We start from the raw sequence: 27,066 nt of genomic DNA on the forward strand, positions 1-27,066 counted from the left end.
TTAAAAATTGTCATACAAGAATTTTTCTTTTTCTTGCGAAAATAAAAATTGTACAACTTTGATTAAAAAATCTTCTGCATTTGGAAAAAATCCTTTTCGATCTTACTAAATGATACCAAGTAAGCAACTAAGCCAGTGGTTCTTGACCTGGGTTCGATCGAACCCCAGGGGTTCGGTGAGTCGGTCTCAGGGGTTAGGTGGAGCCTCCGTCGCAGAGGTCCACCCCTCAGTCTAGTCTTCAGTTAGTGGGCACAGTCAATGAAAGCGTCGTGCTCTGAGATTTCCTACCAGTCCGCTTTGAGGTCGCTGGATTATGCAGCACAGTGAGACCTCCCTATCAGACCGCTTAGAGAGAGCTGTATATGTGTCTGAGTGAGACTCCCTACCGGTCCACTTTGAGAGCGCTGGATAAGCAGCAGAGTGAGACCGCCTTCTTGGTCGGGACCACACACCGGAATTAGCAACAACTAAGGCAGCCGATGTGAAGAAGCTTGTGGGAAGTCATCCACAAGCTTCAAAGACAACAACCTTTCATGGGATATGGTTGCTGCAGTTTGTAAGGACGGAGCTCCAGTGATGCTGAGAAGAAATTCTGGTTTTGGTGCTCTAGTAAAAGCCGATGCACCGCACATCATTGTTACGCATTGCATTCTGCACAGCCATGCGTTGGCAACAAAAACCTTGCAGCCCAAAACGGCAGAAGTATTAAAAATTGTCGTGGAATGTGTGAACTATGTGCGAAATAGTGCTCACGGAGATTTTTGTCCCCCACTTAATCCGACATGCCGGCCATTAAGTATGTGAATATGTTTCTCGCTTAACTGCGTCAACAAAATCAGCAGATGCGTCATTTAAACCTACAGTAGATACTTGTGGTAGTTTCGTGAACGCTATTGGTTTTACAACGTCACAGTGACTGTCTCAGTCACGGTGTGTAAATATATTACCATTTAAGTGTAGTGTTTGTACAGCTAAAGGGAAAAACAGCTGACATGATATTAAATGTGCAGATTGCAGGACAAAGAATTGTCATTGGTTTAAATGTGTTTTTTTTTTTAAATTAATTGTCAATACATTCCAACCGTTTAAAAAAAGTGCGAATAAGTATCAGTCAGTCACGGAGATGCCAATATGATATTGGTCGATTAAGGTCACCCGGTCTCACTCACGGAGATGCTATTGGCCGGCATCACACGTCAATCACAGAAGTGCCGATATGCTATTGGCCGAACGCCTTTATCTAGCTTGATGGCACAGCTGGTTGGGATGGAAGGAAGGAGAGAAAATGAGTGAAAAACAGAAGGGAGGAATGTTGTGAAGACTTTGCAAACTTTAACTGTTAGACATAGCTTCCAAAATTACTAGCAGCGGTAAAGGAAGAAATAAGAGGATGTTGTTTTAGTATCTCCGTGATTAGCACCCTGACTGAAAGAGTTACTGTGACACTGTAAGACCAATAGCATATCTACTTCGCCGTGTTGACTTTGAGCGATAGTCTCTGCTCCCCTCTGCTACCACCCAGCTCAAGTCACGTCTTTCCAAAGGTAAAAGTCATTTTTCCTTTGTACTTATTATTTAATGCAAATTTACAGTAGATTATGTCACTCAATTTTAATATTTGTGTACAGTCGTGGTGTTTTTACCTAGGGCTTTTGCGCGCGTTGCACGCATTCACGAATTAACATGGGTTTGGATTGCCCGTTATACGAGCAGTTCTAGATACGAGCGTACCCGCTGAACGGATTAAGTTCGTAACCCGGGGGCCCACTGTATATATATATATATATATATATATATATATATATATATATATATATATATATATATATATATATATATATATATATTTTTTTTTTAAGTTGTTTTGAGTTCATGGTTTTGTTATTTGAACAAGGTGATATTAATGCGCAATTCATTCTGTGCACCAGTGAAAAAAAATCATCTTTTATTTTTTTACTAAAGAAGGGTTCGGTGAATGAGCATATGAAACTGGTGGGGTTCGGTGCCTCCAACAAGGTTAAGAACCACTAAACTAAGTATTTGTCATCAAGCCTGTTGACAGTCCAATCACTTACCAGCTTAGCATAAAGCCTACCTCGTCCTGTCAACTCAGCATAAAGCCTGCCATTTCTTGTGAACGCCTCATCAGATGGTCTCCCCCTCGTGTTGTACCTGATCTGCCCAACTGAACCCCAACCCCGCTTGCCCTGGCTATTCGAACGCCTGCTGTCTTGATTTTTCTGCCCGACCTCGCTTTCACCTACCCCGAATGACAACTTGCCCGGACTCAGTTCAACCTGCCGATCACCTGCCGCTTGTGTCTCCGTGTACAAACCAGCTGCAGTGTTCTTATTAAAGTTTTTAATAAACAACAGGTCTCAACTCTTACCTACCCGTATGCTCTTGGGTCAGCTCACACACACTGACAGTATTAGAACTACAAACTCTAAATAAATATATCTTTTGCAATTCACAATTAGCACTCAGTGAAAATATGCATTCTTATCATTGCAAATGTTATATTCATACATAAAATGGCTCCTGTGTCGTTTCGTGGCTTGTGCTGGGGTGAACCAATCCTGAGTGCATTTGACTTAACTTCATATGAGCTATTTATTAATAATGTGGAGTCAGCAACTTGGCTGCATGATTAATTCCAATGTCGTTTTATTTTAGTCACAGATCTTCCTTGAGAGACGGAACAATCAAATCCAATCAATCAGAGCCTCACCTTCTCTTGTTCTACGTGAGACGGCACTCGCCAACTTCAAAGGTACTCCCGCCTCTCCCTTCATACCTCCAGCCTGTGGTAATCACTTTGTCAAGCTCATCATTGCAGCAATTATATTTCCTGACCGTTTTTTTTTTTTTTTTTAAACATCTACCTCTTGTTATGGCTCCTCTAGGGATGTACTTACATTGCTAGTTAGGTGCTTGTTGATTGTTATATCGATACGTTTGTTTGTTTTCCCTTCAAGAAACACGGTCTCGTTTGTATTTTTCACACAATTAGAATGTGGTTGAATATCAGTTAAAACAGGTTTTGGTTGGACAGTATGAATTCATTATAGGCTTTTCAGTATGCCCCAATTTTCAAGCAACTTAGACTCACGCCAGATTTATTAAGTGATTTTGTTTAATTGCAATTTGTCAGAATGACCTGAATGGACACCAAACTGTGTAGTAAGGACACATTTCTAAAGTTACAAACTACGTACTCCAATAACCATTAACGATTCACATGAGGGTGATAATAATGAATCCAATGTCTGTTTTCCAAAATAAGTTTGTAAATATCATCTGGAAAATTGTGCTTTAAATAATGCACATTAACATCAGTAATGTCAATGATTTTAAATGAGTGCTTGTGCAGCTTCCTGCACTCTGTAATGCATGCACTTTCACCATTTTTTTGTTGAAGTATATGACGCTATCTCTGCATACAGATTTGTCAATCTCATTGATGCACCTTTTGAAAAAAAAAAACATTACAAAGTGTTGCATCAACTATATTGCAACAACTATATTTAACATTAAGCTTGAATTGTCTTTGTGAGAATATGAATCTGTTAATGTTAAAATAAGAAATGTTTGAAGATTATGAGATACCAGTGTAATGTCCTTAAAGGTTCTGAGGGGAACCTTTAACCGGTTCTTGTTTTAATGTTTTATGTTAATAGTAACTACCAGAAGACAGTATTTTCTCAGTTGAACAATTTACCATATGCCAGAATGCTCGAGTACACAGCTGCGGAATCTTTATTCTGCTCGATTTGGAAGCTCTAAAATAAGGTACCAGTGCTCATTTTGCCTCAGGAAAGTGTTGGGACCACAATACGAAACAACTATGAGTCCCGACAGAAATGTATGGAGTCCCAACAATTGCACAAAAAAGGACAAAATTAGGAGCGGCAATCTTTGTCTCACAATGGGGTCTCAATTCAGAATCAATTTTCAATTCGAAATGATTCAACTCAAGCAAAAATGATTTCTGCTTCAATCTACTGATCATCACACAAGTTCAGCCTGCTTTGCAAGACAGAATAAAAAAGGGAAAGTGTTTTTTTTTTTTAATAAGAAACACGCCTTGTCCTCCAAAAATAACATGTGGACAACCGATCCTTTTTTAAGTTAGCTATAAATGTTATAACTTTTACATTGTAAAATAAAATTAACCAAAAATTAAAAAATGCTGCCCAAATAAAAATTGTTAATATTTCTCAGCGCATTTTGATGAAAATAAACTTTTTAAGTGAGCTTCTAAATTGTATGTGCAAAGCATTCATCGTGTGCTAGTTTGTTTATCTCTGAAATATCGGCAGAATTATCATTCACAATTCTAACATATTATTTAATTATTTTGAATGTTTGTGAGTAGGCATGGGACGATATCAGAATCGGACATTATGATAACATTGAACAAAAATATCACAGTATTTAAATGACAGCTCTAAAATGTATCAATTCTGAATCTTTTGGTAAATAGCAATTTGCATCAAATATATAAAGAGTTTTGTTTATGTGTCATCAACGCAGGGACGCAGGCAAAATGTAGCCTAAACTTTTTTGCCCCAAGATGAAGTTTTCAAGTTGGCAGCCTCCCTGCTTCCATCATTGAGTGGGCCAGCATGTTCTCAAAGAGTGCTTTGACTTAGGTATCGTTCAGCATGATTGACTCGAAGATTGCCTTGCATCAAGCTCGCTTTTGTGTGAGGCAAAACAGTGTGAAAATGATTCCTCTAATGTCCCTTTCTTCGCGGGAGTTTTCAGGCTCCCTATCATGATCTTTCAAGTTGCGTACATTAAAGTCGCATTTTCTTGCTTGCCTTTGTTTCAAATGTTGAAAAAAAGGTTGCGTTATGCTGCGTTCAGACCAAATGCGCGGAAGTTGAAAAAACGTTTAGATCTGCGGTCAGTGTAGTTTGTGCCACACAGCAAAGCGCGTTGGGTGACACGAAGGACGCGTATGGAATGGATGCGACACGGGAAAGCGACGCGAAATTCTGCTCTTTTTACGATATTGCAGCATTAACAGCACAGTAATTTGCACAGTATCGACCACTTGATTGACTTGACATTCAATTATTTTTTTCTGTTAGACGGGTTTTGCCGCAAAGTGGGGGCCTAGCTCTGGTCTTGGAATGAGCCAGCCGTGCTCGTGCTTTGATGACGCAAGGCAGCTCGGAACTGTAAGAATTCAAGTGAACAGCACGGCCTGATCATGTCCAACAACTTTTAAACATATGTGTGGACCGGTAATGTGCTTCTGGGTACTTATCCCGTCATTTATGACAAGTTTGTTATTATTATTGTTTTTTTATATCACAACAAATCAATTCACAGCTACTTTTGTTCGTTTTCAACAAGTTTGTTATTACTTTTTATATCACAACAGATCAAATCACAGCTATTTTTGTTCATTTTCAACAATGTTATTTTTTTTATATATATTTTGAGCAATAAGTGTTTTAGACATGACAGTGTATATCAGCGTTCCCTCTAAGCTGCGCGCGTGCTCAATTGCGCACTGCTTGCATGTTCTCAGCGCACAAGAAAATCTATACTGCGCATCAAAAACCAAAATGCAATATGAACGAATATCGAATATCTTATTTTAGACCTCATCTTATCGGATTAATTAGACCAATAATATTGTTTTCTGTACCATTTTGCATTGCTACTCAGCGAGTGACAAGTGTCCAGCCAGTGATATGATAAGTTTCACTTACACTATTTATTCAATCAAACATATTGACAGAAACGTTCCCTGCATATATTTACACCCTGTGCAGGTTAGCTAGCTAACAACAGTGCAGAGTTAAGAGACGCAAACGCTAATCCATATTCCTGGCGAACGAGGAGCGACACATCCACTTAACAAGTCAAAGTAAAAGAGAAATGTGCTTCTTTTAAGATGCAAATAGAAGAACATGCGGTGAAAGTGAGATTTTTTGTTTTTCTTTTTCACAACGTGTGGCTTGTTTATTACCATGGTGACAAGTGCAATAATCCCTCTACCTTTCAGACTGTACAGTATAGTGAACCATACATGACCATCATCAATTATTCTCATGACGACTGTAATTTTTTGTTATTATTTCATAAAATCAGTGCCTTAACTGTACAATAGTGTGTAATTTCTTCTTCTCTACTCCATTTTGTGGCCTTGTAAATGCATGTACTGTATTCCATGTTAATGCCAAAGGCGGGAAACAGGAATAATATAAGAAAAACATGAATTCCCAAAGCAATGATAGATTAACTCATATTCTATCATATACCACACAGCCCTACTTTTGAAGAAGATGAAAAAGCAAACCTGAAGACAGACTTTTATCAACATGTATTGTCAATGGATAGAGTATGAATTATTGACTACTGCATCAATTGCATTTTTTTTTTGTATCTGTGGTTGTGAGTTTGTTATAATTATTTTACAAATGTGATTTCTCACTGAGTGAAAATTTAGGGATGCAGAAACGCTACCATATTCCTTATTACTTAATGAATGTATTTATGCCGCAAGAACACTTTCAACACTACCAATTCCCTTTGTAGTGGAAATAGTCTCTTCCTTTTTTCTTTAGTCTACACACAAATGATCCAGAAATGTTATGTATTTCATCTGTATCTACCCTTTTATGTTACTTGAACTCACACTTACATCTAAATGTTACGGCGGGACGAGGGAGGACCCAAGAGCACGCACGCACTGGTAAGGGCAATGGCAGAGTGTTTATTGAACAGAAGGTGCGGGTAGTCGTGGGAGCTGACGGGAGCGTGGCACAGACGTCTGGGGGGTTCTGGAGTCGGGAGAGCTGGGGTTTGGCTGGGAGTCGGGCAAAGGGAGCGAGACGGGAGGGGGGCTCGGGCATACAGGTAAAGACGGCAGGCTAGCGGGTGGTCAGAGGCAGGCAAGGTCGAAATACCAAGGATCCAGTCAATTCGGCAGGCAATCGGGAGGTCAAGGGCGAACAGGGTCGGACAACAGGCAGGCTGGCAGGAGGAATTGCTGGAAAGCTCGGCGTAGCGCATAGAGACGATCTGGCGGGTTGTGGAGGGAAGTGACCGGGCTTTATACTGAGCGGGTAAATGGTTGCAGGTGTTGGTGTTCGAGGCTGATTAGAAGGAGGGCTGAGCGGGTGTGGTGAAGCTGGAAGTGAGGTGGCTGAAATGGTGGACTGTGACACTAAAGTGTGTAAGTATAGTTTAAGATAGGGCTAACTGTGCAAACCTTTGCTGTTTCTTGCCCATTGGTGAACATCTAATGTAATGTGCTAGGTGCAATGACATGCTTATGTATAGAAAGGTAAAACAGAAGCAGAACGGAAGTCTTCAAATGCTTGTCTTTCTGTATTGTTGGTTTTTTTAAAGGCCTATATCAGGTATTTTAAGCTTTCCACTGTTAAATATTATTCATATAAATGATGGAATCTTACCTTTGCAACCCTAGTGAGGATAAGCGGCTATAGAAAAAGGAAGGCTGAATAAAATGTTTTTTTGGTGGCTGGATTTCTAATCATAAAGTGAAATGGCTTGTTCACTGAATCCCCGCCTCTCACCATGTAGCTGTCACCCGGGAGTTGCCAGCAAAGCAAAAGACGTGTCAAGAGAGCAGATACAGTAACACCCGGTCCTTCTATTAACGGGATTTTATCGATGGCCGCATTGTGGTTATAGTTTCTATCGGAGAGTCGTTATGATCTTTGAACTTTTACCTGGACTGTTCAAAAGAAGATTAAAAAACGTGTGTGTGTATATATATATATATATATATATATATATATATATATATATATATATATATATATATATATACAGTGGGCCCCCGTGTTACGAACTTAATCCGTTCAGCGGCTACGCTCATAACTTGAACTGCTCGTATGACGGGCAATCCAAACCTATGTTAATTAGTGAATGCGTGCAACGCGTGCAAAAACCTTAGGTAAAAACATCACGACTTTATACACATATTAAAATTGAGTGACATTATCTACTGTACAGTTAAATTAAATAACATATACAAAGGAAAAATGACATTTACCTTTGGGGCGACGTGACTTGAGCTGGGTGGAGGAGGAGGGGAGCAGAGACCAACCCGCAGAATTTATTGATTTATTTTCTTAAACAAGAACTTTTCTCAAACTAAAACATATCACCGGCGATTGCCTTCTCTTTAATCCATAATAGAAGAAGCCTCTCCATTTTGTTGTCGAGCGAGGTCCGTCCCCCGGCAAGTAAAGTCTTGCCCTTAGAAGATTGCCGAGCGGTTCCATCCATACTCACGAGCAAGGTTAACTATGTATGCGCCTCCTTCGTATTTTTTTTTTTTTATTATCTCCTGCTTGGTTTCTTTTGTCATCATCCTCTTACTACTTCCTTTACCGCCACTTGCAATTTTAGAAGCCAGGTCTAACAGATAAAGTTTGCAAAGTCTTCACAACATTCCTTCCTTCCGTTTTTCACTCATTTTCTCTCCTTCCTTCCATCCCGACCAGCTGTGCCATCAAGCTAGATAAAGGCGTTCGGCCAATAGCATATCGGCATTTCTGTGATTGACGTGACGCCGGCCAATAGCATCTCAGTGAGTGAGACCGACCGTGACCTCAATCGACCAATAGCATATCGGCATCTCCGTGACTGACTCCGTGACCGACACCGTGGCTGAGACAGTGACTGTGACATTGTAAGAGCAGTAGTGTTCACCGTTGCCGTGACAAACGTCGTCTAATGATTTTCTTGACGCAGCAAAGCGAAAATATCTGAACTAATACAATGGCCGGCATGTCAGATTGTTCGTAAGACGAAAGGTTTGCACGTAAGTGGGGGACAAAAAACTCCGTGGTCCACGCTCGTAAGTCGAAATGTTCGTAAAAGAGGGTTTTCGTAAACCGGGGGCCGACTGTGTGTGTGTGTGTGTGTGTGTGTGTGTGTGTGTGTGTGTGTGTATATATATATATATATATATATATATATATATATATATATATATATATATATATATATATATATATATATACTTTTTTTTTTTTTTAATTTTAGTGTTTTGTGTTTGTCGTAGTTGTATTTAGCATTTTGTAGGTGACATAAAATGACGTGGCTCCCGGGCCTTGAGTTTGACACCTGTGTTCCAGGGTATGTAATGTATGTGTCATATGTATGGCAACACTGTCGTCCAACGGTCACAGTTATGACTACAGTGCTTAATATTAGATAAGCATTAGTCAAGGGTGTCAGCTACCCTCCATGAAAAGCGTATTTGATGAGAATTTTATTATTTATTATTTTTATTACGATTTTAAAAGACAAGAACTCTCGTGAATGGCACTGAAAGAGTTCCCTTTGGGAAACCACTACTCATAAAAACAGTTTCGGGTGGGTGAATTATTTACTACTAACCTTGATTGTTTGGTTTTTGAAAACATTCTAGCCTAAAACTTTGTAACTCATGAATGAAACATTGCTATTTACTTGGCCAACTCTGTCTAAAATCTCTCCTCCCCAAACCCGGAATGAAAATGAAAATAAAAATGTGAACGGCTGCTCAGACAAGGTGGGTGTGGGCAGCGTAGAGGTGGTATAGGCCTTCTATCGTCATCATGTCTCTCGCAGGTTTTGTTTATCTGCTCGGGCGGGGCGGTGCTGAGAGCGCAGAATAAGCAAGGGATCCTTCAAAATGCATCAGTTAAGGAAGATAACACTTCGGACGTGTTAATGTTGGGAAATTAACATTGTAACATGGTTAAAAGATGCAAAAAGTTGAATTTCCATGATACTGTATGTGACGTTTAAGTAACTTCAGTATGTTGGTATGTAACAATAAGCTGTGAAGTGAAACAATCATGCTGACATGTAACCCCCCCCCAAAAAAAAAAAAAAATCTCTTTACAATGTCGAATGCAACAGCTTTATGAATCGCCTTCACTTTGTCATGCTAGAAATGACTGGAGTTCCTCAAGTATTTGCAATTAATAGAGGAAACCATATAAAGCAAACTATTGCACTCAACCTAACTCATGTGCAGCTCTTTTTCTTCCCTGCTCGTCCTTATTTGCTTTGGAAGAAGGGTGATGAAAGACACCAGATAAGTTGAAAAAAAAGTGAGCAACAAACATCAAAGCAGGATTTGGCACTTGAAAGGGAAATAGACTTTGTGCCTACCATGACTTATAGTAGATTGAATCCTGTTTATGCATGCGCACATATACACATAGCCGCACACAATCCCCCCAATAAAATAAAAACTCACGTGGTTGAGATTGCGATGTCTTTAACCGCAATAATGAACTAAAGTGAACATTGAATATCCTCAAATGTTTCTCTCTAGCGGCAGCTTTCATTTAATTGGCAATCTGAATGACACTTATTTCAGCAAAATGGCAGCACAGTGAAGAAAGGTTTAGTGCATCTGCCTCGCAGTTGTAAGGTTGGAAATTTGAATCACTAATCTTTACAGAGATACATCATTCATGCATCAATCATTTGTTAGCCGGACCCCATATTTACCTTCATCAGACATTTTGGACAAATCCATGTTGCAGTTCTGCGTGAGATTGCGCCCATGCAGCGCACAAAGCAGAATCCAGGTGAGGTTTGATGAGTTTTATATTGGAGAACATGAATGTCCCCCCCAATCCCATCCCATCAAACACCTTTCGGATGTACTAGATGAGAGCTGGGCCTTTCATGTGCTTGTAGCTCAGTCTGGCATAGAAAATATTGATTTCTTACAAATCAGTTGAAGTGTACTCGTTCAAAATGAACACTGTATGTCATATCTGTTTGCCAAATGTACTTGTTTCAAGAACTTTTGTCCATGATATATGTTTCTAAATATGGATTGTGTAGTTAGTTATCTTATTTAACATTTTGCTTTTTCTCTTCTCCCCCCCTTTTCCTCTTTCCCAGCTCTTTCTCATTCTAGCCTTGTCATTCCTCTGTTTTTGTTAGAGGTGGTGATGACTGTTGCCTAACGGCTCCAAACCTGCTTATCTCCTAGGTCTGTATTGTATGGACCACTATTTTCTTGCCCATTTATTGCAACCTCAATATCATGCCACCATCGGTTTAAGGATATCACCGTGTGTGTGACAGTGACATGCATTCAGGCTTGAAACTGTTATCTGGGAATCATGAGCTTATGACAGTGTGTGTGATATGAAGCCAAGATGTGTTTGTGAATGGCTGTGGGACGCTTGCATGTGTCGTATTTGTCCCTGAAGCATTGCTCGCATGTCAGAATGCATTACAGTTTTGTGCATGACCAAATGGCACAGTCATTTCTCCATTCTGACCTTGATTGTTCATTTGCAGGGAATAATGAATTGCTCTTTGTCATTAGTTGTCCGCGGAATAAATAATTTTGGTCTCACATTGACTCTGGACAATGACCACAAAAATATTTTCTCTAGATTTTCCCAAGAGTTCCCTTTTCACGCTTGTAGCCATGGCAGGAGCTTCTTTGTACAAATCTCAGAAAATAACAAAGTTGTTAAGGAAAGATCTGACATAAGGCACTGCAGACAGGATTGTGCAAAAATGTTCATCTCGTTTTCAATTCATTCTCAAATTACAGAAAAGGGGTTCTATTCTGGCGGACTGGCAACCATGCACTGAAATGAGCGCAACTTTATTTTGGTGTCTGCACAGGTCTCTTCTACCATTTTTAGGGCCATGTTGCACAGGCTGGGTATTCCAGAGCAGATAGGTTTGCCTGCCCTTGACACGCTGATAAATTGGTCCAAAAAAAATGAGCGCATCCTAATATTTGCGTGTATGAATTTGTAGACTGGCGATGAATTACTGGGCATTCTGGGCATCTGCTAATTTGGTTACAAAATTAGACTAACTTTTAGACAAGCTAAAAGGTGGTCTGTTTTGCACCACATGTAATTTGGGTGGAGTATACAGTGATGCATGTAGACAGATTCTGTGCTCTGGGACGTGAGTAGTGGATGTCATTGTATTTTATTCATGAATGTGGTAACGACACAGGAAAGCCCCTCTGAAATACTGTAAAAATCATGTCATTGAACAAACAGCACAGGAAAGCCCCTCTGAAATACTGTAAAAATAACACTATTGAACAAACTATAGTCATCTTGATACAGAAATATTTTGATAGCACTCTTGCTTGACAGCTTGGCATGATCAAAGATGGTCTCTATTCGATAGCAGCGTAGAACAGTCCATCTGAATTATGTAAATCAATTAATAGAATAAATCATAATCATTATTGTCACAGTCACAAGGCTTGGACAAACGCCGGCGTGATTGCATGAATACCGGACCCAGGTGTCGAGAAGCTCCAGGACAGGGAGCGCGTGAAGTAAGCCACTTTTAATGAGCGAAAGGGAAGGCAAAACTGGATGTGGAAAAACAAAACTACAAAATACTGGCAGGCGGATAACACGGGCATGTAGGAATGACAAGACAAGAGAATGAGCCGACAAAAAGAGAAACTTAACAGGGAACTGAATACGCTCAACACTAATCAGGTAACACAAAACAGCTGGACAGGGACGAGAGGCAGGGGAAGCTGATTGGTCGATACATGGGGAGCAGGTAAACACAGGCAAGTGAGCACAATCACACCAATGAGGACAGACACGAGGCGAAGAGAAATAGGAACACGACACAAGAACCCCACAAATAGAAATGAACAGAAACCCCCACAAATAGAGGTTGGTGGCACACGGTCCAAGGTGGTCTTCAATATAAGAACAGTGTAGGAAAATCCCTCTGGATTTTTGATGAATTAATTATAATCATGGCTGGATGAATCATTTTAAGAATTTTTCATTAGCACCGCAGAGGCTGCCTGGCACAACTTTTTTCAGGAGAGGGGATTGTTTACAATGTGGTCACCAATTGCACACCCCACATACACAGCCGACTACATCGTTCGCTTGGAGAGATCCTATAGTTTACCTGTTCGAACACACGCCCATGTCATGTATTGACTAATGAGTCTCTCTCTCTACTTAACGGTAGTATTGGCTCAGTTGTTTCCTCCCATAATGGTGCACAATGGTGTAATGCCCCATTACGTTCAATTCTACCATGCGCAAATCTAGGAAAATACCAAAAGAGAGAAGACTCCATCTATGTGCCAAGACTGCACATGAAAACAGGGCATGAAAATAGTGCTCAAAAATAGGGTCCCGAGGTTCAGAAGGCTCCTATCAGTTTCCAAGTCAAAATTCATATTTTGCAACTCATATACACGCTGAGAAAACATGGTTGACAATTTGCGTTTATTTATTTATTGATTAATCAAATTAAGAAGTGACTCAGAGTGTGGGCGCAGGCCCCAAGCAGGGCGCCAGTTGTCCATCTCTGGTTTGAATGGATTAATCTGGTGTAAAATAAAAAAATTAGCCTACACCAAGACATGACCTATTACTATTATTACTATTATTATTACTATTATTAAAAGACTGCGCAATGTTACACTGCAGCTGTAACGAGGTGAGAACAGGTAAAGATCATTTGAAAATTGCAAATTATTCAACATCATGGCTCAATCAGTCATATCTTCAAGAGAAAATCTGAAATCCTTCACATACAGTTTGGATTTGCTGCGTACGAGTAACAGCGAGCAATGTTTAGCTCTCCTAATTTTGCCAGCAGTTGGTGAATTATGCTTCTATTTTGTTCCAGTGATATTTTGTCAATACCGACACCGAGTGCCATCCTTTCTACCAGGGCTTGTCTTAATTAGCCAATGGGCCTGAAACTTTGAAACGCAAACACATAATTGGCACCCAGCAGAGTACCCTCATTAATGTGGCTGCTGTTCTGGGCTTTGTGAAGTCGAGATATCCCCGCACAGGCCTTTCCTTTGCAAAGAGAATTTAAGCTGTTCCCTTTTGGCACTCATGTCAGGAAAGTGCAAATGAAAGAGAGATTAAACTAGCGCAGATGCCACTCTCTGTGCTACGAACCTTTCCCCCGTGCGGTCAGCCATTTTAATTGTTTCAGTTTAATGTGCCATGTTGGTGCTTTTTACGCAAGAGGATTAGCTAAACTTTTGTGCGGAAAGTACAATCTCCAATGGGCGAGCTTCTCTTTATTTGAGTGAAAAGCTGAAACGTGCTCTCGGCGCCATTCAGGTTTTCCTCAGGATCAAGCTGTCTCAATTGACCTGGTACCCCTCCTCTCCCTTTCGTCCTTTCCCTTCTTAACCTGGAAGATCAGGACAAGTGCAACCAATACTGGACATGGAGGATTATGAAGTTCGCTCAGCTGCCAGCATCCTAGCGTCAGTGAAAGAACAGGAGGCTCGATTTGAGCAGTTAACCCGAGCCCTTGAAGAGGAGCGTCGCACCCTGCAGCTTGGGCGAGCCAGTGCAACTTCCAACGCTCCCACCAGCCAACCGTTAGCATGGCAGCAAGTGGTGATGCAGGTAAATATGTGAGCATGCTGGACCGTCCCCCTTGTCTGTTTCAACCACCCCGCAACATCCCAGCTATGTCCTCTGGAGACATTTTGCTGTCCCGCGCAATTGTCCCATTTGAGCAAACTCATTCCATCATCATGTCAGGTCCTCATCGGTGGGAATCAATAGCAATTCTGTTCCAGTTCTGGCATTTTGAGGCACCTGTTCACATTGCTTGAACCCCGTCCTGGCTGTTCTGTGTATTACCTTTTTGAGTCAAAGTGATTCTGCCTCTCCCTGCTTCCTTTGCTTTTTTCATCTTAAGCTGCTGCTGACATCCAATTCCATGTCCTTTCACCTTCGGGTCTTAGATATTGTCAAGTGGTAGTGGTGATTGAACGTGGCCTTTCAGCCAGATATCTGCAGTCCAGGCGAGTGTTGCTCTGCTGACTGTATCTGCAAGTGTGGGAAATATAAGTTGGACGAATGAGGCAGGTGATATCTTTTAGAATGCCAACGGACATCAACAGATTGATTTTGACACTTTCAACTTGTGCTGAGAGAAAGTGTTTCCCTTTCTTAATGATCTCCAGGGTGAAAACACAAAGGAGCTAATTGATGAGGCCTCACTCATTGAGTATTCTACAAAAACATGTGCTTCTTTTGTAGTTTTAATTTGGGCATTCCTATTTCTAGGTGTTCTAACATGCGTCAAGCAGAAATCGAAAGCAATTTGTCTATGCAGCACCTGCAATCTGATGCCGCATGTTGATTTAAAGTAAGCGTGGAAAGAGCCTTTATTATTAACCTTGATTATACCTACCATACATTTGCCTGAAGTCATATTTTGTCATTGGTCTGAGGCCATTTTTACACTGAAGGACCACACATAAGAAGGAAGGAAAAGGTTTAAGTGGCCATCTTTTACTCACCGTCGTTTCAGATTACCAATGGTGTGTTAGAAAGACTGCTATACTGGATGTATGTACTCAAATGTTTGTAGGTTGACGTGCTGTGAAATGACCTTGCTGCTCGGTCATTTTAGGTTCATTTCCCTTGTAAGTGATATCACATTGTTAGTTGCCCTTTTCTACTACAACAGTGTCAAGGAAGGTTTTCCATAAGGTATCATTTCCCAGTGAAATGCCTCACCCAACTTGAGAGTACGGTTGCTCTCTGCTCCACGTCATCAACAAAGATGTTGTCGGGTTGAGGTCAGGATTCTTGTGCAGGCCAGTCAAGTTTACCCACACCGAACTCTCATTTATTTCTTTATAGGCCTTGCTTTAGTCATTTTGGATCGGCAGGGGCGCATCCCTAAAAGTGAGCGTAAAATTGTTCTGACCTTAAACCAATCACCAAACACCTTTGGGATCAATTACAGCGGAGACTGATAACAAAGCTTTCTCGGCCTACTTCATGAATGCACTTCTGGAAGAATTCTGAAGACAATTCCAGAAACTCACTTGTACTGGCCTATTTCTTAGGAATTGTCGTAATTCATTCTTGTCCTCAAAAATGTTAACGTACCAGTTAATGAGCCAATGCAAAGAACATGTTTATACTGTACCATTCTGTGCAATACATCAGAATGTTCGTCAGACACTCCATTAGCGCCTTTGGCATAGTCATCAAAAGAGATTCAGTGACACAGATCAAAAAATGTTTTGAATCTTCATCCATTGACAGTCCCTGCATGCGACCACTCATGCCCTTTCTTCATTTGACATCGCACTTGCCTTTGCAAATTGATTTTTGCCCGAAGGTGCGTCATCATCAAGGCTTTGAAAGATCAAGTGATGTATTATGGGAAGTTCTATGCGTGGCGATAGACAGACAAGACTCAGACAGCCCCGTCCCTCTGAGGCTGAGGGAGAAGGTGACCTCATTTCACCAGACACCTCGTCTCCCATCTCGTGTCGGGCCCATTGATAAGAAAACACAGGCTAATTTCATGCATCATGGTTATCATAAATTGTTGATTTAGTTTTTAAGTGTTATTATTCAGCAGGCTTCTGGCACTGCAGCTCCATCATCTTGTTGACTTATTGCAGTGGGATGTTTTCAAAGACATTTTGGCTTTAGAAGGGAGAGAACAGTGCAGCTTTTGATCAGTGCTGCTGTCTGTGGTGAGGATGTACAGACCCCAACCCTGCGATGGCACTGCAGCACTCAAGCAGCAATCGGCTCAGTCGCCCTCCACCCACTTTCATCTCCACGCAGCCCCCGGCCCCGTCTAGGCACAATGCATACAAAGGGCTGCGGGTGATATAGTGACAGAAGATCTATCCTTCTACTGGCTGGGCCTGGGAGACCTTGTACCCTCATAAATCAGCTTCCTAACAATGAGCCTTAGTTTCCCCCCCTGCTCTCCGCTTCGATTCCTTTTCTATCGCTACCCAGTCTTCCACTCACTGTGCCATCAGGAACCTTCTCGCCCTCCATAAACACCCTAATTGCTGTAGTGTGAAAGTGGCTCCTTTGTTTATTTTTTCACCTCACACTGTTCCCAAGGTCCTCTTTTATCACTTTCTTTTTTTTTTTATACTGCTGTTATGTGGAGTAGCCAGTAGAGAATGCCAAGAATGTTGCTTCTAGGTTTTCATGTTTCCTTACAAAACACCTCCTGTAAATTTCAGACTATAAGCCTCACCGGCATATAAGAAAAAAATAAGCAAAACAAACAAGCAAAAAAAAAACACTTTTCTGTCACAGATAAGCTGCACCGATATTTCAGATATTTATGCAGAAAGATAGTGTATGGGAGTTTTTTTTATTTGTCTATTTTTGTTTGAAACATTTTTTAAACTGTCGGCTGACAGCAACATGCTTTCTTCAACAGAATGAAAATGCCTCTGTTGAGCACCAAAATTTTTTTAACATAACACTGCCAGAATACTGTAGAATAAAATGGCAGTTCAAACTCAAAATCAATACTTTCATGGCATTTCTTCTGTCTCCTTTTGTTTAATTTATTATTTTATTGAACATATAACACATTTCACATAATTAATACATACAATCATATCTATCTATCTATCTATCTATCTATCTATCTATCTATCTATCTATCTATCTATCTATCTATCTATCTATCTATCTATCTATCTATCTATCTATCTATCTGTCAGTCTGTCTATCTGTCTACATACATACATGATCAGTCAAATTTATACATGACAAATTTGTTTACGATACAAAGTCTTATTCAACTTATACTCATTTTTTTTTATAGTTTTAATACCACATTTTTAAAACTCCTTTTGAGCACAGCCATTCATAGTTTTTCCTTAAAGTGACATTTTGAGCAGATACACACATTTGCTTAACTGATGGATTGCTCCCTGGTGGCTCGTAATAAATAAATAAATAAATAAAAATGCAGATAAGCCGCACCGGACTCAATAAGCTTCAGGGCTCAAATCATGAGTAAAACGTTGAGGTTTATAGTCCAAAAGTTCTTATTAGTATCCTTATTATCATTGAAGAGCTTATTAAAAGGGGGACCAATTTCAAAATGGCAAAACATTGTTGTATTTTAAATATTCATAGCTTATTTATCACTGCACAGGCGTTTTCCATAAGATTTCACTAGTAGCTCAGTCTCTGACACTGGTTTTGCAATGATTCACCAAAATGAATTGGAGTTGCTCAATGTGGCGACATTTTATATTATACCCAGTCAAAATGCGCAGAAGCTTTCAGATACACGCACATTTCATTTCCAGGTTGTAAGTGGTCGGGGGATAGCCATGCATCGCCAAGTAATAGAGTACACATTTTGTTTTCCAACAGTATTTGCCTAATTTATAATTTCACGTGTTTCAATGAACTGATTAAAAATTATGGTGAAAATATAAATGAGCACAATGCATAGATATAGTTACATTCAAAATAGGCAAAGCAAGCACATCATCTAATTTATCCCCATTTCGTTTTTATCTTAATTCTTATCCATGGTCCCTTTGTGTGGCAACATGGGCCTTCCTTGACTGACATTTCATCTTTTTACAGATGAATGAAAAGTAAATGAAAGTAATATTATGCAACATATTGTGTAATAAGCCAACTAAGAAAATAGGCAAACTATCATTTTTTGCTACTGTCGGGTCCTCATCTGATTCGGGAGCATTCTGCAGTGAGAGGCACCTTAAGACATTGCATCGACTTGCTTAATTTACCCTTGTGCCATAATCTGACCATTTTTGGGTCATTTTCTTCCACATTAATTTTCATAGAATTCTAGCCAAGGGATTGCACACTCCTGGTAGTGTGATACCTAAGCGGCCATGCCATGTTGAACTTTGACATTTGTCACCATCCGGGTGAGATTTCAACTCCTAGTGTCTAAATGTCTTTGATATAAGGTCAAAGGATAGGCATCATTTTTTTTTGGTCTACAATGACTACAATTTTTCTTTGTACTTCGTAAAACAGTCTTAAATATTGGAAACTGTAGTCTGTGAAAACACAAGACAGGCATGTGGTTAATTAGTGTAGTCTTTTAGTGTGCTTATATCTAAGCACAATCACAACTATAATGGAGCAAAATCACTAATTTTCCGTTTTGTCAGCTTTGTCTTGCAGAGTCACATCAAAATGTATGCAAATTACATTATGAACCTACTTTACATGCTATCCATTTCTATACAAAACATTAATTAGAAGCAAATTAGTGCAAAACCTGTGCATCTGCTAACATAGAGTATACAAAAGGAAAATACTTGGCACAAACGAAAATACTAATGAGCTAAACGCATACAAGGCAGCACTATATAACATAATGAAGATAAAAACTAACATGAGCTAGCAGGTTATCCACAGTTACAAATTTTTGGATCAACAAACAAACACATTTTGGGCACATCATAAATGACAACATTCTTACAAAGAAAGTAAGACTTACAGACAGTTGAGGGCAAGATTTCAAAAAACAATGTGACTGACTGGCTGACTGCTCTCAATTAAAACCACGCCATCCTTCTCACTACAGCATGTAATATCAACAGTGGCTACAGGTAGCGCCAAAAACACAAAGATCAATAATGATTGGCCTTTAAATCAGCCCACTAGAGGACTTCAAAGGGATAGTGTGTAAGATTTAGACCGTTTTTTTATTACGGACAGCAGTAGGTGCTGCAGGTGCTGCATTTACCATTGTTCGTAGCTATAACAAACGTCCAGAGAAATGCCACCCCCATGTAATATCATTTAATGATAATTAGACCTGTCATTATATTTAAAAGATACTGTCATTGAGAACACATTCATTTGCAAGTTTTTGAAATTTACAATCATTTAATTTATTCCTTTTTAACAAAAAGCGGTCTAAATTTTACACACTGTCTCTTTAATGTCTGCCTTCGTGCCTGCTATTTGATCACAATCAGTGTCAGTAGCTAAAATTCCTGCCTACGGATACTTGAGAAAGACCAATGTGGTCCAAACACACTTCACCTTGGTCCTTTGATACAGAATCTAAACTCTAGCCCATATGTTTACCATAAATCTCTTCTCCTCCAGAAGACCGTGTGACCCTTTGGAATGTGACCCATCCTAATGTCCAGCAGGATAAGCACACAAGGCTGGTTTCAGACCCCACTTTTAACATATTAAAAAAAAAGGACTAATTGAAAACATTCTTCTGAGTTCATATGTCTGAAAATGTTCTTCAAAGTGTTTTAACAAGCCTCATGAATTCAGTATGCTCCTTTTACATTTTTACCACAGGCATTCAAATCATTGTCTACATTGCCTTATGTTTATGCTCCAATTTTGTAAGTTTGGGGGAAATTTCAATACAAGTGAAAATTTGCTCTGATATGTCACCTCTGAATTTTACAGAATTTACCTGTGTGTTATTCTGTCTAATGTTCCCTGGTGATAAATAAAAATTACAATGGCACATTTGATTTTATGTTCAGTGTTGGGCTGTTAAGTTTTGACACCCACATGGGAAGACTCAGGCTTTTCAAACCACAGTTGGAAATGTGTATTGACGAGTTTGGTAAGGTTCCTCCAGGGCTAACAAAGTATTAGAGGATGAGTCAACTGTGGACCATCCATCTCCACACTTAGCTGGAGAATTTACTAGAAATTTGGATGTGCATTTTTGGTGTTTGCAGTTTGTTTTACTTGATGCCAATGGTTTTCATCTTTTTCATGACTAAAGCGTCTATAGTAATATATTACTGGACTCACCAACTGATATCATTTAAAGAACCTAGTTTATCTTTTTTTCCTATTTACACAGTTAAATATATGCATATAAATTACATTTGGCACATTAGTGATTTTTACTCTTATGTAATATCAGTTTTACGGTCCCAATATTTCTAAGCCAGAAGTGAAATGTCTTATTTACTGAAGCCGCACTTTTCACCGTGTGGCTGCCTGGTCCCCTTAATGACATCGTTCAATGTTGGCCGGCAGCAAAACATCCATCCATCTATCCATCATCTTGAACGCTTTTCCTCACGCGGGTCCCCTCGGGGTTGATTTGATAGGATGAACGGCTCTTAGTGAGCGCGGTCAGTAAAACGCCAGTTTTGGCTCTGGGAAACCAGTCTGCCTGCGGGTGAATTATTTACTGACATTGATTGTCTGGCTGTGTGCTCCCAAGCATACATTTTTGCCAATACAGCATTTATTACGGTAAAACATTGTAACTAATAAATAAAACGGGTTTACTGACCAACTTGGTGCAAAATGTCTCCTACTCAATTCTGCAACTAAAATCAAACTAAAGGGTGTGAATAAGGGTGGTGTGTATTTACTCTCACACGGGTGGTACAAGAGCTTGCTATCGTCATCGGGTCTCTTGCAAGTCACGTTTATCTGCTTGGGCAGGGACTGCAGAAATGCATCAATGAAGAGAAATGACACTCAGGGGTTTTTAGGGTGAGAAATCAACATTTTAACTGCGAAAATCTCCAAAATGCAATTTTACAATAAATCAAGCAAAACCTGGCTTATGTCATTTTCATTTAGTTGTTCATATTGAGTGAATATGTTTTGTGCGGATGTTATGTAGGTCTGAATTTAGCGGAATACTGTAGTGTAACAGTGTGACATTGTTTTTTCATTGTCACTCGGCGTTTTGCTTTGTGTGCATTCCTGTTACATCGTGGACACATTTGACATTGCGCCTTAGTGTGAATGTAGCCAAAAAATATCTCAGTCAGTACATAACAATGTGCAATATTGGTTCATCACAGTGTTGCTGTAAAACTCGTGTTCACAATGCAAATTCACATAAATGTTTAAAATCATTTATGTAACGCTGAAAAGTAATACAAGTATTTTATCTGGGACAGCAAAGTAGCTAATGCGAATGCGGGTGTACATGGTGTCTCTTTAAAGCGCGCCTGGTCCAGTGTGCTTATGACAGCATTTTTAGTTGATTTTTTAGATCTATGCGGACATGGAATGCTTCCAATTAAAATGCAGGTACATGAAAATGTTTTACCCACACAGAGCTTTACACTTGACTTTTGTGACTGTATGAGGTCTGGCATTGCCTCTGGCTGAGACAGACTACAAAACCGGACATACTCAGCCTGCAATTCCTCATATTTCATGTCACACACACAGAGTCTTAAGTCATTTTTTCATGCTGGAGCCAGAAGGCGTTTATATGTTGGTGCGGTTCAGAGAGGGTGAAGTAAAAGAATTTGGACTTAACATGTGAAATATCTCATTTTGTGGAGGTGGAGAGTAAAGGTGTAGGCATGTGTGAAAAAGCGAGAACTTATTTGACTTACCTCTTTCTCTGAGCCTCATTTAAGCTTTATCCTTTTACTTCTGAAATGTTCTTACCAATCGTATGAATGTACGAACATGATTTTTTATTTTGTGTTTATCTTTTTTTACGAGTGGTTTTCGCATTTCCCATAAAGCACATGTTATTTAATACTGTATGTAAATACATGTTGTTTAAATGTTATACTTTGGCTTCTTCGATGTCAATGTTATTCTCCAAAATACAGTGCTAAAGTGCCATCAAAAAGTACTACATCATAAGTATAAATGATATAATTGGGATTTTTTAAAAATCAAGATCATTTTTAAACTCTGAGTTGTTTCTGCTCATCGAGATCATCTGAAAATCATATATTGATACTGACTGTATGAAGACCTTAATCATAACCTTTATAAAACCCCTTACACTCTGCAATTATGGATGAAAAAGCTGATATGTCGAGCCACTAGTATTTGGAGTGTTTCCAGAAAAAAAAAAACGGCAACAAAAACACCGAATTATTATTATAAGTGATTCCTTTGCACAAACGTTTAGTCCAGGGTATATAACACACTTCGCCAAAGGTCTGTAACATATAGGCATGGAATTCGCACATGCCTACAATGGCCAGAGGGTGAGGCTTATGACATTGCCCTGCAATTGACTGACAACTGGCCCAAGGTTTAACACGCCCTGCTGCTTTGGAGCCGTGGAGCTCTAGCTCATCCGTGACCCTGAACAGGATACAAAGAAAATGATTGAATACTTAAGATAGTACTTCTCTTCCTGTGCTGCTAACATATTTAAATACATACAGTACTTTCAAACATAAGCTTGAAATCAATTGCTATTTTTATATTCATATACAACTTACATATATTACACATTCGGTCTTACAACTCTTTTAACTCCCCCACCTGTCAATATTTGAATGAACACTGTTCAGTAGGTGAAATACATTTCAGAGAACACCCAACTTTTATGAGATTTCCACAGTTCTTAGTACATTTTGAAACCCTAACCCCGAATCGAAGGTTAAATTTACTTTAATGATTCAAGGATATTGAAGTGAAACATGCCCGAGCGCCATTGTTTGGACATGTCGCGGGCCATAACTAAGTATAAATGCAGTGGTGTATAGTGGGCCAGCTCTTTCATTAGGAACAATTGAATCCACAACACTGGGGAGCTGAAGCGGTGCTGCCAGGCTAGTGGAATGCTAAACCTCAGGCATTTCCCCTCTGCTTGGGATTTCTCTGTTTAGTTTAGGTCCAGTCATCCCTTTCAGCCTCTCTTGACTGTCCAAACGTCTCTCAAAGTTTTCGGTTAAGCTTTCATTGACATTATTAGATTAACATTCCAACGTAGTCCCGAACACGCTACTTGATATTGGAGTGTGAATTCTTTCACGTACTCCCAACCCCTCCCTCCTTTACATCCAGAGCAGTGAGGGGAACGGCACAAAGAGGAAGAGAAAAGAAGCTGCCTGTGTGCATGTGTATGTCGGGTGTAAAAATTTGCAGAGTACGGGGCTTGTCTTTGCCTCAATGGGGGCAACTTTTGTTTGGTGTCTGAGACCCCCTCCTTTTCCTTTTTTTTTCTCATCGCCTCGCTCTCTATGCCAAAAGGGGGGAGGGGTCCTTAGGGTGAGAGACAGACACAGCTGGGGTGTGTGGAAGGTGCTGGTCCCACCACGCTAAGGTGCCAGAGATACACCCAAAGGGGGGGTTCCTCTTCCCCCTCTTTTCCATCGGTCTCAGTAGTTTTGGTTGGTTTGAGTAGAATATGTATTCAGTGTGAGCATTGTCTTATGTGAAGAAGTATGCTCCAACCACAGTTCACTTGGTTCACATTGGAGAGTAAGCTTTCTCAGGTTATATAATTCCATATACACATCACATCATCTCTGAGTCTGTGGTATATAAATAAAACGGAGCAAATACGAAAATTACAAATACAAATACAAATACAGATACAAATCTCTCCAAATATATATATATATATATATATATATATATATATATATATATATATATATATATATATATATATATATATATATATAATATTTGTTTTCTGTGAACATTTTTAGCTATGAATTTAGTAATCTTAATGTACAGTCATTTGTTTTAACAATGACAATACTGAACAGTATTGTATGAAGCACACCAGCAAGAATAATACATAGTTAATAGTTAATAGTAAAAACAAACTAATAAACAAACTACTACCTAAGCTGTGAAAAATTTGCTCTAGAAAAAATGCTAAAATTCATGCAGATTTAACATCTGTTATTCATTTACATCCTGGGTTTTGTACTATTTTATTACATTTTGGCTCTGACGTCTGAAGGTGTGATTTGAAGATTTTACACAACCGATATGTTATTACGATGTTTTTGTAGCGTTGATATATCGACAAAGCAGAGCATGAGCGACAGTTCCGTTTTATTTTGAAAGGCATAGTGTAAATTCCGGTACGGTCACCGCTAACTTAGTTGAACTTGACGCGGCTCGTCGAGGATGGCTGACCGTTTCTGAGCAGCTACCTCTGCGCTTTCAGAGGCAAAACTCCACAGAAATTCAAGAGGATAACTCAAGGGTACGACGAAAGGAGAGGAGGCAACGGCAGAACTTTTCCGATTCTTGGAAATAGCCGTCAGACATTTAAATTCCACAGCGGTTATACCATATTGAGGCGCGACAGGAGGAGATTTGGACCATGCCTGCCGAAGTGAAACAGGTTCGAATTGATGCCGTTCTCAGTCTCATCGCGAGCTTCTCTCTTTTTCCTTTCTTTGCCCTCCAAACATATTTGGTGTTCGGTTGTTCTCCAGTTTTCATTTATTGTCCCGCATCATTCTCTTCTACCTAATTGCTGGTTTACGAGGTGTTGTTTATAGCGCGTGTGTGTGCAATGATTGATGTGTCCCGCCCCCTTACACGGGATGGCATCAGGTGAACACAATGCGATTTTGTAAATATCTCATCCAACTACGTGTTTCCCCGTGTAGCGCTTTTGCGTGGGCGCTTGCAAGACCTCGACTTGTGCGAAACGTCAATAGGCTCCCAGTCAATGCTACCCGAGAAGACATTCGCCGTTGTCTAGACATGGGACAACTCAAAGTTTGTCCCTGAATCGCCTGCAAGTCTCCTGACTAAATTCAGGCCAGATTTATAGCATGAGTTGTACTGACAAGTGTGTGAAAGGCATGCCATTAACGCCTTTTGTCTTTTTCTTGCATAGAGACCAATGGAATTTGCTTTTGTTAGAACTTGTGAGCATTTGTGTGTACCGGAGCATGATGTTCATACATACATTATTGAAAATGCTGGGAGTTTGGAGGAGTTGAGGAGTTTTTCCCTTACAACCTCGACAAGTCTCCCTTGGAAGACCCCAAATAAATAAAAAAACAAACAAACACAAATTGTGATTGGACGAGGATGTTTAGTTTGGAAAAAAAAAGCTTATGTTAAGCGTCTTCCTCTATAAATAAATGTTAGCGATAGATGCTGTCTATCCTCCATCAGACACCTTTTATTTTCCCATCTTTTAGCTGTGATAACCCTGTTGGTTCTAAGTGTTATGCAAGTGGCAATGGATTCAAACCAGGCTGGTTACTCAAGGGTCACCACTTGTCGGGCTCCTATCTTGGATGCATGCGTGCCAGAATGCATGTCAACGACCCACGAATATGTCCTTGTCGTGTTTTTCTTAAAATGGCTTACAGAGGTGAAGGAATGGCCTTGCATCTGTGACCTGTGCAGGGCCTAAATGGTTGGCATACTTTGAGAGAAAACATTTCACGCCTCCCCTATCACTAGTGCCTATAAATAAGATAATTATTTATAAAAATTATTAAAAAAAATACTGAATAAATGAAACTGAAATAAAATAAAAACTGAATAAATTGTATGCCTAACATTATGTCCTTTTTAGCATTGAAAAAGGAAAAAAAATATAAAGCAACTTGCAAAAAATGTTACATTTACTTTTTTACAGGGTTAAAACTGGTTGGAGGTTAATCTGAAACAGAAAACAACAAATGAAAGTGCACCATAGTGCCTGACATAATTAAACAAAAAAGTCAATTCTTATTTAAATTAGAAACATTATGACCAGCTGAACCATTTGATGCTGAATAAAAAAAAATACTACATCAATACATAATAATAATAATAATAATAATAATAATAATAATAATAAAAGCATATTGATCTGGAACATTACCACAAGTTAGGGGCCAGTTACTTCAAAATTTCAAAATAATTACAGTACAATATTACTGTATTTGAAATGTAATGCATTACACTGCTATCGCATTACCTTTATATTACTCTCATCACCATAACTGGAAATATGGATTTGCCATTGTTAATATAACTCATTAAGCTCATTACACACCCAGTGAAAGGTTGCCTTAAGCCTAAAAACAGTTTAAATCATTTAATCTGTATTGTATTGTAAACCTTTAGATACAAGATACAAAAGTGTTTATTTGTATTTTAATCCCTTTATTACTTAGCTTCACAGCATAGTTATGCATTGTTTATTCTTTAGAAAAAACAGTTGAGTGCATTTCACAATTTCAACGCTGATATTCAAATTCAAGTTCAGTCGGCTAGGTTAGGGATAGACTATTATTTATAGCAATTGTACATTAAACATTCGCGTTAGTTCACCTTGTCATTCTTGCTAGTTGCGACAGGGATCTTACTGACAAGATTTCGAAATGCTTTTGAATCCACTGTGGAAAGCGGCAGCATATCTTCTCTGAACGACATCGTCCGCCACGAATCTCCTAACCTTTTGAGGTCGAAGTGGTAATCCCCTGAGCGAGAGAGTGCAATCCTCTGCGTGTTTTCTTTTCACTAACTTCATGTTACTATGCCACCGCTCTAAATGGTTTGTCAACATTTTTGTTGGAGGTGGGCACCACTTTCA

The 27,066-nt window shown here is 39.5% G+C and overlaps 1 protein-coding gene across 6 annotated transcripts in view; it reads left to right on the top strand.

Moving 5' to 3' along the window:
- Nucleotides 1–27,066, top strand: part of arvcfb (ARVCF delta catenin family member b) — a 195,467-nt gene that overhangs the window by 77,082 nt on the left and 91,319 nt on the right. For 3 of the 6 annotated variants that reach the window (XM_088435373.1, XM_088435568.1, XM_088435492.1), the window contains exons 3-5: nt 2,677–2,773; nt 10,909–10,999; nt 14,195–14,408. In XM_088435373.1, the coding sequence (XP_088291499.1) occupies nt 14,223–14,408 (186 nt within the window). In that variant the 5' untranslated portion in view covers nt 2,677–2,773; nt 10,909–10,999; nt 14,195–14,222. Of the gene's footprint in view, nt 1–2,676; nt 2,774–10,908; nt 11,000–14,194; nt 14,409–24,638; nt 24,865–27,066 lie in introns of those variants that run through there. The other 3 variants (XM_088435424.1, XM_088435711.1, XM_088435639.1) reach the window with 3 other exon arrangements.

The sequence above is a fragment of the Hippichthys cyanospilos genome, chromosome 1 (assembly GCF_059441005.1).
Source record: "Hippichthys cyanospilos isolate Australia breed blue-spotted pipefish chromosome 1, RoL_Hcya_1.0, whole genome shotgun sequence".
Lineage (NCBI taxonomy): Eukaryota > Metazoa > Chordata > Actinopteri > Syngnathiformes > Syngnathidae > Hippichthys > Hippichthys cyanospilos.